The sequence below is a fragment of the Melospiza georgiana genome, chromosome 7 (genome assembly GCF_028018845.1).
Source record: "Melospiza georgiana isolate bMelGeo1 chromosome 7, bMelGeo1.pri, whole genome shotgun sequence".
NCBI lineage: Eukaryota > Metazoa > Chordata > Aves > Passeriformes > Passerellidae > Melospiza > Melospiza georgiana.
The window spans coordinates 22,696,125-22,715,980 of record NC_080436.1 but is presented as its reverse complement, the minus strand read 5'-3'; the positions used below and the strand labels follow the sequence as shown (position 1 = coordinate 22,715,980).

General features: G+C 39.9%; 1 protein-coding gene across 3 annotated transcripts in view; it reads left to right on the top strand.

Annotated features, from left to right (window-relative positions):
- The window catches only part of CSRNP3 (cysteine and serine rich nuclear protein 3), a 97,025-nt gene that overhangs the window by 10,204 nt on the left and 66,965 nt on the right, over positions 1-19,856 (top strand). The window contains exon 1 of one of the 3 annotated variants that reach the window (XM_058027553.1): positions 7,687-7,773. The exons of 1 other annotated variant lie outside the window; for it this stretch is intronic. In XM_058027553.1, the coding sequence (XP_057883536.1) occupies positions 7,705-7,773 (69 nt within the window). In that variant the 5' untranslated portion in view covers positions 7,687-7,704. Of the gene's footprint in view, positions 1-7,686; positions 7,774-8,101; positions 8,199-19,856 lie in introns of those variants that run through there. One more of the 3 variants, XM_058027555.1, reaches the window with a different exon arrangement.

The following is a 19,856-nucleotide window of genomic DNA, read 5'->3' as shown; positions in this document are numbered from 1 at the left end:
GACACAGGTCGATTTTTGCAGAACACTGCTTTCTTTGGTGCAGCTGAAGTTCCTGTTACTTGGGGAGTGAGGGCATTTTAATTTATCAGCAGAATTATGTACATTTTGAATTCTGTCTTAGCTGTGATGGAGTAAAAAGTTAAATAATGACCTTTCATTTTACAAGGAGACAAATTAGGCACACTCTGAATTTCTGAAAAAGCAACTGATCTTTCATATAATTTTCCCCTCCTTTTTTTTTAACAGCTCTGCCATTTACAAGCTTTAAATTTGCTTACTACTAATTCAATAGCTTAACTTAATGCCCTACTCATCATCTTTTGTGATTAAAGATCTTTAGTCTTTATGTGATGCATAACTTCTTATGTTTGTTTCCTGTACAATGGTGATTTTTCTTTGTTATTACAAACAAACAGGCATGAGAATGGCCCCAAGGAAGTGGTTGTATTGAAAGGCTGGTAGTACTGGTCACTCACATGTCCTTATGAACTGGACATGATTTCCTTGGATGCTCTTTCCTTGTCTGTTTTGGTGAGCTGTGCATCAGCAGTACTGGGGAAAAACACTGAGTACTATCAACAGCAACAGGGCATGGCCTTTCCTAAAAATATACATGGGGTAAAGGAGGAGCTCCTTCAGTGCCTTCTGGAATTAAATTTTTTGTAAGTGTATTTAAAAATGAAGTACTTTTGTTGGTAGAAATGTAAAGCACTGTTAATTTTTTACACCAGAAATGGTTATGAAAAAAAACCTGGTTTGTCTGTATGATGTACTTGAGGACCTGATCCACCATTTGATACCTCTTTTGATCACTGGTTGGCACATGGATACATGCAGCATACGGCACAAAATCCAATATCTAATACAGCAAAAATGTGATTTTAGATATTGGTGTAGCCTTGTGACCTCTCTGGTCATCTGTGTGAGCTGACTGTGGGCAGCCCCACAATCCCCAATAAAAGTAAAATGCTAAGGGCTGCTTTTAGTGACCAATATGAATGAATATGAATATGAGCAATAGGTGAAGCTGAAGATAGGGTAGCTGTAGACTCATTAATGAAGCTGGGCAGGGGAGAGAGAGCTGAAACTTGCTAGGAAAAACCAAATTAGGAGGATTAGGACACTGTGCATGTGGTTGAAACCAGGATGATAATGCTCAGGGCAAAATTTATCTAAATCTTGTTGTTTTTTTATTTTACTCTTGAAAAAATTGAGAGATGCCCACAGTTGGGGTAAGCATCAAATGTTTGGAGGAAATGTATTTAGATATTATCCCTGTTCTTAATGTTTTTCCACCTCTCCTGTTTGATTCTAAACTAATTGTGGTATAGCTGCTTAAGCTCATAATATTTGGCTTCATGCATTTATGTTTCTGTATGTTTTATTAACCTTAAAGGCTTCATCAAGTCAGTGCATTAGTAGAGGAGGAGGAATATAAATAAAAGAAGAAACTCTTGCTTGCAAATAAGCAGAAAAAGACCCGTCATAAATCTTTCAGGTACTCAGCTGTGTTGACTAAGTAAAATCTCATAAGGTGCCTGTGTCATAGCAGTGAAAAGCAGTGTTCCTCCCTGACCCAGCTGTCAGTCTGTCTGTGTTCCTTTCAAAAGGTAGTACCTCCTCCTTTCCCTTACTGTGCTCTGCCACCGTCACTGGAGCAGATATGGCTAAAGGCCAAGGATTTTTATTTATCACTAATAAAAACTGAGTTGTTAAACTTTTTCAGGTTTGTTTCATTTTGCCTTTCAATCATGAAGTGTAGATTATGGTTCAAGAGGAGCTTGTTTTTGAAGTCTGATGTTTTAGGCTTTTGTATTGTTGTTTAGTTATGAGAAGTCAAATCTGGGTTTTAGGAAGCGCTTACCTGACTTAGTTGGTTTGCAAATTAACAAAATTGGAAATAATTTCCATGGTAGAAAGCTGCTTTATAAGATAGTCACAGATGAGTTGATGGAAATCCATTTATACTCTGGTGCAAAAGTTCCTTGCTTACCTTTTGTCTCTTTTTGTGTCATTTGTTATACGACTTTTGCTTTGACTGAAGGCAGATGACTATACTTTTGAGCTGATTGAAGGAGTATAGACTGAATGTTGGTAAGTGGGTGGGAGTCTGAGAAACTTGAAATTTATGTAACTTGCATTCTAAGAGGTTTAAATTAGTCTGCCTTGAATATGTTTTTCAGTTTTGCCTGAGATTTGTTCTCACCTGGCACTATTTTCATGGAGGTTTCTGTGGTGTAGGTTTTCTTAGGGTTTTTTTTTGGTTGGTTGGTTTTGTTTTTAATTTTACTTGATTTCACACAAGCTCGTTACACATATTTTAAGAAGAAAGGAACGTTTGTTTTGGTTTTCCTTGGTTTTGTTTATCAAGGAGTAAAGAAAATCTTATTTCTAACGGGTGCTGCAGTACTGTTTGTGTTAAAGCTGGGGCAGGTGTCTTTGGCCTTTAGCAGTGCAGTAGGCAGTGCAGCCCTTCCCCGCTTGCCCCACTGATGAAACTTCCCAGTGTGCCCATTCCCGAGGCTCTGGCAGCTGCACTCCCAAGCTGGGAGCAGAGCCCTTCATGGCAGGCGGCCCCAGTGACGGGGCAGGCCCCGCTGGACGCCCAGCACAGCCCCTCACACAGCCAGACCGAGTCTCCTCACCAGGTCCACCCCGGCTTGCCCACAGCAGAGCTTCACATGCCCATGATGAAGCCGGTTATTCCTGGCACAGTAACACAGAAGCAGCTGGAGCTGGTGCCTCTGAGCAGGGACCCCCAGCAAAGGCTTTGTGCCTTCACAGTCCCAGTGTGGAAAAGTCTCGAGTCTCCTCCAGGGGTCTTCAGCTCTTGCTGCCCTCCCTGTGTCCATCCACCTTCCTGGTGTCACCTAACTTCATCTCCTTTCTTAATAAAAAGTTCCTCCTGTGTCTCTCAGTGTCCATTCACCTGGCCAGCATCACCCATCTTTGTGCCTTTTGTCATCCCAAAGTTGGCAGTTCACGGCCTCTTGTCTCTCTCTGGCCTCCCACCCAGAGCTCAATCTGCATCCTCACCTGCAAGCCCAGCATCTCAGTGTAGTTTTTACAGCTCCTTGATAGTTTATTCCTCCTTCTGTAACAGGAGGAATATATTCAAGTGCCAAGATCCACTGACCAGTATGATGTGCCTGATGAGAAAGGGCTTGGTTTCTTTCCATTCTGAACTGGAGCACAGTTCAACTCCTTCAGACACAGTACAGTCTTCTAGGTTCTGTTGAAGAATGTATGAATGCTGTCCTTAATGAATCCTGTTCTTTCCTGAAGCAGTTTTGATTTTCAGAATATAGGGTGATGTATTGACACTGTGCATTGCCCGTAATTATCCACCACCTTTTCCAACCTGACCTGTCTTCAGGCTTCATTGAATGCAGTCAATGGGCGTTGAAGCCAGTATAGCTTGTTATATGGATTCTGCATTTTTACTTTGCTATTTAACTGTGGAGTTGTTTTTATTTTTTTCCAAAGACTCACGGAAACTGTATCACACGTATCCTGTTTGATAGCTTCCAACTACTTAAACCTCAGAATATTGGGATTCTGCCGGTATTTCTTAAGACTCGATAATGGCATTTTTCTACCATTTGTGAGAAAGAAACATCAATTTTCCATTTGCTTTCAGTCATAAATCATACATAACTTCATGTCAATGCCAGCAACTCAAATTGGGGAAACCTTGCCCTGGGTTTCATAATCAAACATCAGTGGGTTTGAAAAAAAACCACAGTTTTTTGACTATGCAGGATTTTTCTAGGTAGCTGAGTAGACACCAGTAAGTCATACGTAGTTCATTCATCACTTTCTTTTTTTCCCTCTAATGATGTTTATTTTGCTTGGGGAACATGGTGGCACGTTTTGTAACAACAGCAGATATCCTGAGTTGCCTCATGGAATTGGCATTGGCTGTGAAATTCATGCAGTCTTGTTGCTACCTTACAAGCCAGGTTCCTTCTGCTTCCAGTGTCATTGCACAGGCATGTGGAATGCTGAGAAACAAGGTGTTACAATGCCTGTCTGCATTCAGGAGATCCAGTAGATCCAACGTGTGGAACATGACATGCCTTCTGGGACCCTGCTAACAGAATTGTGAATAGGGGTCTGATTTCTAGACATGTGTGAGAAATCTGTTTCAACATCCAAGGAGCAATCTTTCAGAGGAGGATTTTGCTGTGGAAGACCTGACCTCTTACAACAGGTCAGGTGATAGTTCTTCTGCTGCTGAGCTGGATGGTAACCACTGCTTGTCTTAGGCAAATGCTGGAGCCTGCAGTCAGGAGCCTGGTGAACAGACTGGTGACTGTCTCAAAACTCTGCCTGGAGCATTATCTCTAAACATCAAGCTGTGCCTTCATGAAGGATGTTAGAGCTGCTCTCACCCTTGACAGGAGAGATCTCCAGTAATTGGTTTCAGTGAAGGACTGTGTGATAAGCTATCATAAAGTTGTGTAACCAGAGTATAGCTGCTGGGATCCAGGGGCTGAGTGTGCCTGTGTGGTGTATGAAGTGGAGATCAAGAGATATTAGTTACCATTAATCAGAGTTCTTTGAGATTTGTACATCTACAAGATCATTTTGCCCTCAGCCATTGCTTACCTTCTCTCCTACTTTGAAAGATTTGCATTTCAGGAGAAACTAAGATGGTGAAGGAGGTGCTGTCCAGTACCACAGCCTGAAGGTTTTTTTAGGAGGGAGGTGATCCTGTTGAACTGTTTCATACAGGGATTTCCAAAAGAAACTTCATTCTTTGTAGAGTCAGAGAAAACAGAAGTAAATATTTTGGTAGCAATACACATAATCAGGGGGAAAAAAACCAAAGGAAGTTGTTGCAGGAATCTGCTTTCTGGTGGAGCTTTCCTTTTTTCCAAAGTAATAGCTCAGGAGAAAAAAAGATAATTGTGTGTTGTATGGAGTATCAAGTATAGGGAAGTGTAAAAAAAGGAGAAATAGCCAAACAAATACAAGTACAAAAAGTAATTCCTTGAGTCACAGCAGGGACTGGGTACAAACCTGGATTGTTTCCATTTCTCCATCTCTGTGTATATGTGGTTAATTAGTCCAATAATGGCCCTTTGGAGCTGGAAAGCATTGCTGAGATTGAGCAGGTGCTGGCTCGGGAAAGGGCCAGTCGGGTCCAGGTGCTCTGCCAGGGAGCAGCCAGGGCAGCAGGTGGCTTGGACGGAGCAGGTGAGAGGGAAGCCGGGGCAGCCCAGCCGTGCGGGGCCGGGGCCGGCTGTGGGCTGGGCCGGGGCCGGCTGGGGAGGCAGCTCGGGGATCCCTCGGGACACGCTCAGGGGGTGCCCGGCCGGGTCCCAGCAGGGCGGTGGGAGCACAGCTCCAGCAGGGGCCAGGGCCAGGAGGCTCGACTTGAAGGAAGGGTCCTGGCAAAGGGTGGGCAGGGCTGCTGCTGCCTTCCTCTGTCAGGGCCACCAGCTGGGCTCTCTGTAGATTGGGCCTTTGCCCAGGCAACCTAACGCCCCCACCTGCGCAGGAGAATGTCCTCAGCACTCTGCAGAAGTGAATTTCATAGATTTAAAATGCATTTATTATGTAAACGACTTTACTCAATTCTTGATGTGCAAATTGGGGCAAGTTTCACGAGGACTGTCTGATGTTACACAGAAATCCGAGGAAATTGGCAGGGTTAGGTTTGGAGATTGCACAGATCCCACTGCTGGGGAGGCTTGTGTGTGCAGCCCTTGTGGAGTGTGGGGGAAGCAGCAGCTTACTTAAAGCTAATCAATCAGTTTTTGTAGCAGCGCAGTTTGTGTTTTACTTTAGAAACATTGTCTGTCTGTCATATTAAGAGTCACTTCATTCTGTGCCTGTTGTAGAGCTATTGGGGTTTTTGTTGGTCATACTCTCCTATTTTCACAGTAGATTTTGCAAGGCATTATGATTGACTTGTTAATACTGCCCATTTTTCTGACTAGCTGTTCTGATGGTGTTTGGGGGATGGCACAGTGCTGCACCTTGCATCTAAATTTAAAAAATGTTTATTAAGTCTAGTTGTGGCACTATAGTTCTGTATGTCAGCACTCAGGCTGGTTGAAAGATGAAGTGTTGGTGCTCAATTCCAAATTTATTTCTGCAGACCAAAAAGAAAATAAATTTGAAGTCTTCCGGCCAATTGCATATCAGAGCTAAATATCTGTTTAGGTGCTCCTCAGTGTCCCCTATTCAGTGTTGCTTATCAGGGCCAAATGTCTGTTTAGGTGTCCCTCAGTATTCCCTTTTTTCCCACTAAAGAAAATGGTATTGATTTTTTGGATTTGAAACCTAATAGTTTTTTTAATGCTTGCAGGAAAGGATTTCCATTTTTCTAGGCATCTAAGAAGAGGTTTTATGTTAAACTGAGTTAATTTGGTTAAAAAGACACCTACTTTACTTGTAAAGACAGAATCTGAATGTTATGCACAGGATCTGCTGGCAGTTTGTTGTGATAAGACTGACAGCTAATTTTTTCAGAAGCTAAATCAGCTATTACTTTGTAGTGAAAGTATGCTAATTGGTATAGTCTTGCTGTCGTTAAAGATCAATAATTCATTGAAGAGAACAGATGCTCGTATTTAAAGGAATTCACAGTTAATTTTATTGGAAAACTGTAGCTGAAGATTAAAATTTGTAAACACAAAGGTATTTGTCAGCTTCAGCTGCTTAATGTTTTTCTTTAAAGGGGAAATCCTGGAGTACAAATGCTTTGATATGGCAGTAAATGATATCTTAGCTAAGAAGATTCATGTTTGATTTTGATTTTAAATGTAATTAAACTGGCATAAACTAAATGTGATGCTGTTGTCTTCAACTGAGCTGATACCTACCTGATTTATATAGAGAGGTAGAAAATAAAAATTCTCTGATCTTGGAAAAAAAACTTCAAACTTGATTTAAGAGGCTGCAAAGAGACTGGAGTATATTATAGGCACATTAATTGAAAATTGTTCACCTAGTTATTCTCTGCATTTGAATTCTTATGTAGGTAGAAAGTTTTGTGTAAAGTTCATGCAGCACACTGAACATTGGCTACTCTGTTATAAATACAGAAACATAAATGCACATGTACCAGTTATACAGGTAGAGTTTTATGCAGCTAATATTCTGCTGGATAAAGGTATCTACTAATTATTCTTTTTGAGGTATTTTATAAATGCTGCCTCAAACAGAAAGAAAACATATTTTGTAGGAAATTCCTGGCATCTATCTCTGAATTATTCTGATTTGCATTGAGATTTCAGATCCTTGTTTGTATAAAAGCACCACTGTTATTTTGATAATCACAAGCTTTCCTAAATACACAGCAGCACTCTTCACTGAAGATCTGGATAGCTGAGTCAGTCTCAAAGAATGTATGCAGGCAGTAACTGTGTTCCTACAGCTGTTTGCTTGTTTTTTCCTTACAAAAAGGAGTTGAAAGGGAGAATTCCTATTCAGTAGTGGAGATGAAGGCTTATAAATAGACTTTTTTTTTCTTGTCTTTAAATTTTGTCATTACCTTTTAGTACTGAGTGTCCTCACTGACTACTAAGTAGCTTATTAAAGCTGTTTTTTAGATGTGCTTTTTTGTTGTTTTCTTCATGCTGTTTTCCCATTTTGCTAGCATGCAGATGGGGGTGGGGAGTGGGAAATAAGGGAGAGAGCATGTTCCAGAGGATGCCAGGATGACTTCAGTTATTGGATGGCTGCTGTCTGATGGAAAAAGGGGGAGTAAACCTTTCATTCTGCACTGACAGAGCTGAAACACAGAAACCGGATTTACAGGTAAGGGTGAAAAAAATTCCTGTTATGAATAGCTATTCTTGATCCTTGCCACAACATTTCTTGGATGTAAAAATGCATGTTCAAGCATCTTGCTTGTTTCTCACAAATGACTCTGAAGCAGCTTTTCCCGTTATTATTTCTGCTGCCTTGGAGGTTTCAACGGATGTGAGATCCATAAACAGTGAAATCATAGGCATGCCTGATGCTGGCAGCTTTGTCATGTGACAGGACACGCAGTGCATCTCATTGATGCTCAAGTTGCTCAGTAAGCTGTAGGAAGAGAGGTCATTTTGTGTGATGGAAATACTCACTGTTCAAAATACAGTGTATGCTACCAACAGGAAGAGAGTGCTGCAAGATCTAAAAATGCTTCCTTTGAGTTTGCCTGGGAAAATGAACTGCTTCTGAAACTGTCTTATTTAGTGGTGAGCAAACAGTAAGAATGGCTCCTCAGTACTACCGAAAGGGATTTTGTAGATTTTTTGCATTATTTTTAGATTTGGAATGAATGTGGTTGATAACTCAGGTATAAAATTATCTTTGTTGTAAAGGAAAAAAGAGATTCATATTATTATGTGTATGAGACAGATAAATCTTGTAGTACCTACAGCATTTACATCTGAGTTCTAATAATTTGTTGAAATAGCCTGCTTCTGCAGAGTTTGTGTTAACAGCAGCTGTTAGTTCATGCAGTCTGGAGATGGCAAGCAGTGAATAAATTGCTTGGTGCAGAAAGTAGATTGGTTTATCAAGTCATATTATATGAGAATATAGGACTAAAGGCAGAAGTCCTAGCCCCACTGAAACAATAGGATATTTTGATATTTGCCTCACTGGGGCAAGGATTTCAATGAGTCAGCTCTCTGTTGACTTACCTCTACATTTTACGTGTAGGAAATAGTTGTTGTACCTCTTTTGCCGGTTTGAAGCAAAAATATTAATTGATGTAAATAAATTGTGATTATAACTTATTTGAGTGTATATATATTTATGAAATATAAAGCTAAAATGGTGGAATTTAGTTTTAATAGATTTCAGAGATTAAAATCAGTAAATGCATGAATCTATTTTTATTGTATTCACTGAGAGGATTCCCTAAAAGCAGACCGATAATTACTAAAAATTTGTGCCATAAAGAAAAACTGAAACTAGCCAATAGGACTCTTATGAGTGCTAAAAAGGACTGGAAGAAGCTTTGTCCACTGTCTACTTACTTATGTACCTTACCATCGGGAGTGGTGTCCTTTCCTCCTAGCTGTTTCTTCAGAAAATGGAGCCTGGTATGTTTGCTAAAAAAATCAGTAATTTGCAGCAAATATCAGTGATTAAAAAATTATTCTCTGTCTTTTGTTTTTTTGTTATATTGGAATGTAAAACTGGTAAATAACACTGACTGAAAAATAGTGGAGTTGTATCGTAACATTTGTTATTTGTAAATAATGGATATGTATCTCAAAGCATAAGCTCAGCTGTTAAATTACAGTCTCAAATCCATGTATTCAAATCACTTTCCCCCCATCAAATGAGAAATCTGACTCAGAAGTGCTCCAGTAACAGTAGTTGATGAAAACAGAGATGTAGTTCCACATGTGTTTAAATTATTCTGTCTCCTTGGAAACGCTGCTGCTGCAGATGGATTTGGCTTTTGGTGGCTAAAAATATCTGCCGCTTAATAATGACAGCATGAAAAATACTGAATAAAACTACTGTGCTGTCACTAGTTTTAAAGTTCTCTAATGATTCAGGTATTCTATGTGAACTACAGATTCACATTTTCTGTCCAGCATTCACTGTCAGCTGCTGCCAGCATTCACCAGCTCAGTGGAAATGAGATAAGCTCATTAGCCTTGGTTGGAGACCCTGCTGAGAAGGGAGCATGTGAGTGGGAGGTAGACTAGATGAAGAGTTGGAAAGCAGGTAGAAAGTTGGTTAAAAAATTCATGGTGGAGATGCAGGTAAGGTGCTGTATAATATTTGAAGATACAGGCTTATTCCCAGGGAAGTCCATGATAGAAGTATGCTTAAGCACTGACTTCATAAGTTAACAACCTGCAAATGAAAGAATTTTTTTCTTTTATTTATTATATTAGCAAATACTTCCTTATCAGTTGTATGTGCAGGTGACTGAAATACCATGTAAACCATTTAAAGTAAGATATTAAATTACCTTAAGCAAAAACCAAAGCCTATATCACTGCAAAACTTGTTACCAAAAAGAAATAGCATTCAATTACTTATCATTGCTAAGCAATTTCATGTTTTAAAGAATTAATTATTTTCAGTTAAGAATGTGTAACCTGCAGCAGCGGGACTCAGTGATCCTTGTGGGTCCCTTCCAACCTGGGATATTCTATCATACTACATTATTTATTCCAGTTCTTCATTATTTATTCCTTACGCATATCATAACTTGTTTTGTTGTTAGCTGGTATTCAGTATAAATGAAAAATACCATTTTTTTCTGTTTCTGCTTCTTTTCCATTGGGTGACTTCCTGCTTGAGCCTAGAAAACAGAACAAATGACAAACATTTTCATAGTGGGCTAAATATACCCCTTGTATTCTTTTATTTTGTTAGTATATAGATGATTTATGGTAGCATATGTTAGTCAGTACGCTGATTCATTTTTCATCATTGAAAAGGGCATTTTTCCTGTTATGAAGTACTTAAAGAAAGCATTAAAATATTACGAAGCACTGTGACACATACAAATAATTAATCCTCTTCAAGTTAATACTAAAATCCATTTTTAACTGGCATCACAAGTACCAAAAGTCAGTTAAAGTGAAAGTTGAATACTTGCTTTTGATTTCTTGAAATCACAGAATCAATTAGGTTGGAAAAGATCTCTGAGATCACTGAATCCAACCTATGACCAAACACCACCATGTTAACTAGACTATGGCACTAAGTGTCAAGTCCAGTCTTTCCTTAAACACCTCCCTTTCCAGTCCTCTCCAATATCTAATCACCTTTACAGTGAAGAAATTCTTCCTCATGTCCAGCTTGAACCTCCCGTGGCACGGGTTAAGACTGTGACCTGTTGTTCTGTTGCTGCTTGCCTGGGGGAAGAGCCCCTCACCTGGCTGCAGCCTCCTTCCAGTGCATTGGGGGCTGGGAGATCCCTCTGAGCCTCCTCCAGGCTAAACTCCCCCAGCTCCCTCAGCCACTGTCTGCCAGCACCCCAAGCCCTGTCCCACGGGGCCACTTTCTGGCCACTCTGCCCCCAGCCTGGAGCACTGCATGGGGCTCTTGTGGCCAGTTTGTAGGACCCAGCACTTGGTCATGTTGAGCCTCATGCTCTTGGTCTGGCCCATCCATCCAGCCTGTCCATGTCCCTCCACAGGGTCTTCCTGACCTCCAACAGATCAACACCCTGACCTAACTTTGGAAATTTGCTAGTGGTAGACTCAATCCCCTCATCAAGATCATCAGTAAAGATATTACACGGGGCTGGGCCCAGCACTGATCCCTGAGGGACATCGCTCATGGCCGGACACCAGCTGGATGCAGCACCATTGGCCATCACTCCCTGGGCCCATGCATCCAGTTCTTAACCCAGCAAAATGAATGAGAGGAAAAGATACAGTATCTTTCATTTCTATATGAGATGTCAACATGTTAAGAAAACAGATAATTAGATGGATTATTGAAGCTTTTCTGAGTCTTCTTGAGAATAATTTGTTTTCAACTGAGGCGGACAAACATGAGTTTCTTTAATTTGAAACCTCATTTTCCCGTGTATGTAATTTAAATTCTATGGAGATAATAAGTAATCCAAACCTTATTTGAGGAAGTAAAGGTATGATACATTGCTAAAAGTACATCTTTGCGTTTTATAGTGGTAGCCAAGTTTTGCCAATTTGAATCCTTTGGGTTTTGGATATAGAAGTGGAAGTTCTCATCTGGTAAAAATAGTAATGAGAAAGTTTGTTGCATATTGCCTGTGATGTCTAGGTTGTGAAAGATAGTGATGATAACATGGAGGAAGTACTGTGGCTTTTTTTTTTTTTTTCTGGTTTGGTTTGGCTTTTTTTATAGCAAGTTGCAAACAGATGAGCTGAGGATTCTGCCAGGCTAGATTTTTCCAGCAATTTTCAGCATTGCTTGTTCATGTGGGAACAGAATGCTGTGCTGTACAGTTAATACCAGACCACAGGGTGAAGGCAATCTTACCACGTTTCCCACTGGGCAGAAAACCTCCAAAATACCCAATTGTCTTATTTCTAAGCTCCTAAAGTTAGTACTTTTTTTAAATCTTATCATGTAGAAGTAGTACTATTATTGTCAAAAATTGCAGCCCGAGCAAGGTATGAAATATTTGGTCATTTTTTACCTAAAATTTACATCTACACTTTCCTCTCACCACTGTGCACACATCCCTCAGTACTTAAACATTAAACTGGAAGAGTCTGTTCCTCTATTTTTAGAAGAAAAAAAAAAAAAAGAAAGAGGAATACCTAGTTCAGAGCAAGTTTTGCAAAATGCTGCAGTATGGTTTTGTGTTACTAGTTTATGCTGCTGCTCTTGGAGTTCAGAGGCTCTGAATTTGGACACATTGAGTGATTTGTGGGTTTGTTTTGGTTGGTTGGATTTTTGAAAAGCTATTCAGTGTTACATATTTCAGAGTAGAGAATGGCTACCCCCTGTGTCGGGATGCAGAGAACATGGGGCAGAAGAGGAGAGCTGGTGAATTCATGCTCCCTCTCTAGTGGCTTTGATGGCAGTGAAGAGGCAGCCAGGCTGGGTGCTAATGCGGATGTAACAGGGAGCTGAGTGATGTGTGCTGGGGCTGGACAGGTGGGAAGGCCCCTTGGGCATGTGGCAGTCATGGCCATGCTGTACTTTGGCAGCAATACACAAGATTCCCTGCCATGTTGTGCAGTTCCTCTGCAGGTGTGGTGCAAGATTGACATTCCTGAAAGAACAGCATGGAAAATCAGCACTGAAATAGTATGAAAAGGTGGTGCAGTGAGCCAATTAGTATTACTACATGGGATAAACTGGGCAAAATTTATATTAAAAGGCCCTTATTTCCAGCACTCAGGAAGTTGATAGCATTCCAGTCTTCATTATGGAGCTGAACCCTACTGTCATTCTTGCAGCTGGAAGCAGCATGATGCAAAGCTGGTGTGCCAAGTACACTGCTGCCAGTCTCAGAACCTCATTCCAGTTGCTGGGAAGGTGCTAAGCAAGCCAAATGTTGTATGTTCTTTTTATAAAGAGGTGCAGTAAAGATGTGTTGGCCAGACCTTTGCTGCAAGCAGTCCAGCAATACAGTCAATGCCAAGAGTAGTAAGCCTTCTCTGGGAGCATCCATACAAACCTGAAAATTTCTTCTGGGATACAGGTAGTAATTTCTTTTTTCTTAAAAAAGGATAAAAGGAAATCTTCTGCAGAGATTTTAGGTGAAGGGATTTTAAGTGATGAAATTTCGTCATGAAAACTCAAAACCTTGAAGAGAAGTGCCCAATACCAGGTCTTCAGTAGTGTTACCTCAAGACTATGGAAAGGACTTTCACAGTGCTGCTAATAGGATCCTAGATGACTTATGTGGAGGTTAGGCATTATGAATCTGAGTTTTTGACCCAGCTTCAGGATGTCTTTCTCCTGAATCTCCTGTTTTCAGCTGTGGAGGAAAGCTTGCTGTAGCAAGCCTAGAAAATTGTTAAAAATTAAATACAAAAAAAAAAGCTGTCAGCTTTTGTGGACAAATCTCATATTGACAGGAACTCCCTCCTTCTGAATTCCTCTGGATCTCTTTCTACCAGGTTGCACCTTCATTGCTGAACACCTGAATGCTAAGGTCCCAGCTTCCTAGTTGAATTAATATGGCTCTTACTGATTTTATTTTGTTCTCTGGGGAGCATGCTGAGAGAAAGTTTAAGAAAACTGGCATAGAACTTTCTTCTGTTGGCTGAGTTATACAAGCATTTCATTCAACTGTTGCCATCAATTGATGTAGCTAAGAATTAGAAGGCCATTTCACTGCTGCTGTATGCAGGATTCTTGTGTTGGGTAATGAAGAGGGGGATATTTGCATGCTTGGTTCATGTAGAACCACCTGAGATCTTTTGGAAAACTAAAGGAGCCAGATCTATCAGCATCTGTACCGCTTGTAGATGTGAGAGGTGAGCATATGTCAGCATCGTTTCTGCATCTTAAATTCATTGCCAGTGGAGCTAGGTGGCATGTGTTAGAGTTTACAACAATGTGTAGGCAGTCTAGAAGATTAGTGGATTAGTACTCAAGTGTGAAATCACGAGTACTGTAAAGTGATGGTATAGAAACCCTGCAAAGAGCAGACTTGGCAGGATTTGGCTTGCAATGCCAGAACGCATTCCTTGGTTGAATTGTGCAGTCTTACCCTGCAGGATTTACTTGGTGCTATGGATTTAGCTAGGCTGAAGCAAATGAGGAGAGAAAGAATTTACCTATTTAATGTTTGTTGATCACTGCTGTAAGCAAAAATATATGAGTTAGATTATACTAATGATATTCGCTGCACCTATACTGTGTAGTCTCTTAAGTGGAATTAGCTTGCTATGTGTTTGTAAATTTTACAAATTGTAGTACTGAAACTACCAGAGCCTACCTCTGGCAACTGGTGCTTATGATTAGAGCTGCCAAATACAGCAAAACATGTATTGCAAACATTAATTTGAATTCTGAACAGCTGTTTGATTCATGTTCGTGTACCTCTGTTGTTCACTGTTTGCAAGCATTCATGCAAATGGTTTTTTGTCTGCATTAATGCAGTTCCTTATGTGAATAGTCATTTTCACAAGCAAGTAATATTCTTTGTGTGAGTGATGATGTCACTGTAGGTGCTTTTGGGTTTGACTACCCCCCCCTCCCAAATTTAAAGCTGTCAGTTACACAAAGAGCAGAATAATTCAGTGCATTGTATGGAGCCAGGCAACCACCTTGATTCGTTCACAACCATCTCTGCTGCTGACATTCATTTAGGAGGTAAGAAAAATGTCTTTTAAAAAATGAAGCTTTGCAGGCTAAGAAAAAGACTTAAATTCAAAAAGAATATTAATCACAACAAATAACCCAAACATCTTGACTTGTGAGCATCAATATTCATGATTTGACTGTGGAATTATTTGCCAAGTCACCCTAGAATGTTATAGTACATGCTGACTGGCCAGTGGGTGGGAGACGTTTGTGATGAGTACTTTGCAGTAATGTTTTATGTGTAACATCTGTTTCCTGCATTCTCCTGTTCAGTTTGCAGTCATTTCCATTGAAGTTTTTTATGTTCAAAAGTGAATCTGTATTGCTGCTACAGACTTTAGATTTTTTTGTACTTTCAGTTGATACATTTGAGGAAAATGCAGTGTGATACATAGGACAGTTATTTATTGAATGCCCACCTTTAATGTTTATTTTTGGGTTTATTTTCAAATAAGAATTTTTATTCAGGTAGATTTTATTTTGAAATGTGATCGGGTCTCAAGAGGAAATTAGTACAAAATAAGGCTTCATAAATAAGCCAAAGAAATAAGTAGTTTGATTTCTTATACCCTGTCCCCCAGCCCCCTTCACTCCAATGCCAATGTGTTCTTGAGCTCTTTTTCCTCTTGATTTTTCCATAGCTTTAGTCAATAGCTGATTTCTATAAATCAACTTTTCTCTAAATCAGGAGGATATATAATTTGAATAGGGTTCTGTTTTATTATTTCATATCTTTTTTTAATGGTTACTGCATATGGTACATGCTTGATGTTTATTTCTCCACAGGTCTGCTCCATATTGGTTCAGTGTCCCAGATGATGTGGTATGACCTTAAGACTACAGCACTGAATTTTGGAAAACATTTATTTGAAAATTTTGGTTAATGTGAAAAAAATTGTTGGATTTTTCTTTGTGACTTGTCCTGGTTTTGCCTGGGACAGAGTTCATAATCTTCTCAGTAGCTGGGTCAGTGCTGTGTTTTTCAGATTCAGTATGAAAATGATATTGACAACACCCTGATGATTTGGTAGTTGCTAGGTGGTGCTTGCTTCAAGTCAAGGACTTCTTGGTGTCCTACCCTCTACCAGTCAGGAGCTGCACAAGGAGCTTGGGGGGCATGGCCAGGGCAGCTGACCCAGGCTGGCCAAAGGGATATTCTACAGCATAGAATATCATGCCCAGTATATAAACTGTCCATGGGTGTCAGTGAGACACTGAAGATGTGTCACTGACACCCATGGACAGTGACACATGGGTCAGCGTATGTTACCACAGTATCATAAGAAAAATTTTTTCCTGGGAGCACAGGAATGCACTGTCACCTGTCCACTCACTCAGTAATCCTAACTCTTTTTAGGCCTTTCACAGGGATTTGGGGATACCTGCTATCTAAAGAAGATATCTAAAGATCTTCTGCAATGAGATTGTTAACCAAGATTCTCTAAAATTTGTAGCTTTTTTAGGTACTAGAGAAAGTCAAACCAGCCAGGCTTTTTATATTATTTTACTTTCTAGATTCCAGATAGTACTGTGACAGTGTGAAATATATCTCCCACATTTACATGGAATTTTTATCTTCTAGTAATACCATATTGCCTCTGAAATTTTTAAATATCGGGTGCCTGCCAGGTATCTGGCATCGTAGGAAGGCAAAGCCTGTTGCCATGGAGCTTTGAGGACTTGCTTCCCCATCAGCATACCTGCAGCTAGAGAACTGCCTAAATGATCTCATTGTAGGAGTAGTTTCATCAGGATGGAGGAAAACTAGGAAGTGAAGGAGTAACAAATGGATGAGGGTGTTTAGCAGAGATATATTATTCTCACAGCCCATAGCCACTACATGCTTCTGCTGTGTCAAGTTGTCACTTTCTTGAAGAGTCCTTGACTATGTTAGGCAATTGGTGTTTGACCTAGAGCTCATAGCAATGTGTTAGCTTATTTTCCTTGCTTTAGTACTTTTCCCTCTGCTTCAACTTTGTTTTGCCTTGCTGTGGACTAATGCCACACAAGTATGGTGAGAAGGATGGCAGAGGATGATGTATCATGTCGCTGTGCAAGGATTTTTTTGTTATGAAGGATGTATCTACAAATGGGAAAGATTCCAGTGTCTGCTTGTGCCTCTGTGAATTGGAAGGATGCTGCTCCAAATCAACTGTAGCTACTACACAGCTGTTTAGTAATTGTCTGGAAATGTCTGTTTCTAATTGAACCTTTCAAGCCAACTTTTGTCCTTTTTAACCGAATGGATAAGTTGGACATAGCAGATCTCTTCACCTGTAGCTGACAGTTACTTTTCAGACTCTGAAGGCTGAACATCATTGGTGCCTTAGTGGAAGTCCAAGAATATTGATTGACCATCCATTTGTTTTTCTTAGTCATGTGCTGTTGTATGGTTCCTATAGTCAGACATTGACTTCTGTGTACTGCATTCTATACCTATATACATTTGCTCACTCCATAATATATGTATTACTGAAGTACTTCTGTGTATTGAAGAGTATTGCCATCCTATATAATGGTAGTCTCACATACCCTAAGTGACTTGTGTTAGCAAAATTGTATTGCTCCTTGGTTACATTACCCTTTTGATTCCTCCTATCAGTTAAGGGACTTATTTATAGTTTTGCTTTCCATTCACATATTGAAAATTTTACTCGTATCAGTCTTTGGTGTCTGGTACCATTAGACCTACCTCTAGGGTCTTCTGTTCAAATCAGATTGGACTTGGATTTCTTTGGACTGAAGTTGCTTCAGTTAATTCCCCAATATCTGAATTTACCTATTCAATTGTACTTATGGTACAGGACAAAGGAAAACTCAGTTGAATTCTCTGTCCTGATTCCTTGATTGTGCACTTAGGAAGCCTTTAGTGATATCACTAACTTTGTGGCCTCACTGCTATTAGAAGTTTGACTGTTGCTTATTCTTCCACTGGGATATATCACACACTTTCATAATCACTGGGTTGTGTGTCCCATGCTTATTATGTCCTAGTTCCTGGAAATGTGGGTCTTGCTCAGGTACTGCAGGTTGCCTGTGTAAATAATAATGCTATCAGATAGAGCATGCTTTGCACTACTGTGCAGATGTGCTTTTTTTCTGAAGTATATTGGCTTATGGAGTGGCATCTGTTTATACAGATGTTATTCTAAAGGGATCTCCTGCTGGTACATAGTGTGTACAAACAGCTTCAGACACTCTTTAATCTCTCTCTGTGGTAGCCAAGCTCTTGAGTAATGGCGGCATCTCCTTCCCCTATGTAACATATTCCTGGGGAGACTTGATTACAGAGAGATTAGAATCAACAGATCTCAAGAAAGTGGCAATACCTAAATTTGATCCCAACTACTTTGTCAAACAACCTTCTCAGTAACCTTCCTGGAAGAGATCAGAACAAATATCAGGCAACAGTCACACTAAATATATGTAATGGCTAGTTATGCCTTCTTTGTATTGTGGTGATACTCAGGTTCTGCAGTATCCCTGTTACCTCCTGTACCTTCTCTTGATCAGCTAGTGATGTAGAGCTAACCTATGTCATTTCCAGGAATCCTAAGACCCATTTGTTTTGGTTCATAATACAAATTATCTTAATGAAATGGCTTTGCCGCTGCTAGGTTGTGGCACTTGTTGCAAATGTAGGCTGTGCTAAAACCAGGCAAATTTAAAGTTCTTTGGTGTAAAAAATATTTGTTTCTCCTGCTTGCTGTGAACAGTTGTGGCTGTTGACACTCTCACTATGTGCAGTGACTTTACTGATGCACAAGATACCATTTAGCCCTCCAGTTGCTGTGTGCTTTTACTGGTGGGAGACAGTGTCTGACAAAGGGGCTTTTGTCTGGAAGTCATCTCAGGGTACGAAATGAGCTCTTGCTCTCTGACTGGCTGTGCACTCATGATGATCACAGATATTAGGTTTGCCTTGCAGTGCAGTTATGACTTTGGACCTGGAACCTCATGACTCCTGTAGCCACAATTTCAATGGGTGCACACATGGATTTGACTTAGGTCTCGCTTGTATGATAAACTCTTTGTCAGCTCATTTCTCACTCTCTTCTGAGATGTTTGAATGTAAGCATTTTCTTTCTCACACTCCAGCTGCTTCTTTACCCTCTTCTACAGTCAAGCTATAATCCTGTGGATTTGATATTGCAGGCTGTTGCCATGGAAATAATGGTGATTTCACAATTTCAGTGCTGTAAGCACTGCAGGAGACAATGGAAAAGGTGGTTGGCAAGAGATATAGTGAGGATGTGGGGGACAATTCAGAGGAGTTGTCTTTAAACCTATACTTGGGGGGTGATTCTTTATAATTGTGGGGTTTCGGTGTGTGTTTAATTCTTTTATCTCTTTTTCTTTTTTGTAAATGTGTTTCTATTAGAGGTTGGTTCATAAAAATGCATTCCTACGTTTTTGCAAAGGTTATTACAAAGTGCTGCTAAACTCTCCTTTCCATGTCCTCAGAATAAAAGTACAGTGCTTTCTTTGCAGTTTATAGTAATTCATCTTTGGACAAAAGGGCAAAGGTTGAGATCTAAGCAACTTCTGTTTGAGTCATACATTTAGCCTGAAGAAATCCCTTTCAGGAAAACATTTTTTTTTTTCATAAATAGTAAAACAAGCTGAGAACATCATGGTGAGCATATGTATTTAAATCAGTCTGTGTGAATGACTGTATGAAACCCTAATACATTTGTTATTTAATTTTTAGCGTGCTCTGCATGCAAACAAGTTTGGTGCTGAAGATCATCTTATGCAGCATCTGTTCTTAGCATTATGTCAGGATTTCCATCTATACTGAAATATTTCCTCTAAATTAGACACATCCATAAAGGTAGAGTGAAGCTTACTGGAAGAAATAACTATGTTATAAAATGAATTGAATTGGCAGCTTAACAAGCCGAAGGCAAGTGGCATCAGATGAGAATTTTTGATACTAAAAGCTTAAAAGCATCAAACATCAGCCTTTTTTTCCCCAGCTATTTACAGCAGCATTCCACTGATTAGCATAGTCAGAGAGTAGATATTATCTGTAACTTTTAACTTAAGATCTTCGAATTAATTTTCAGTCTGTAGTAGGAATTAATCAGTAATGAGGGTGATAGTAACCAATTTTTTAA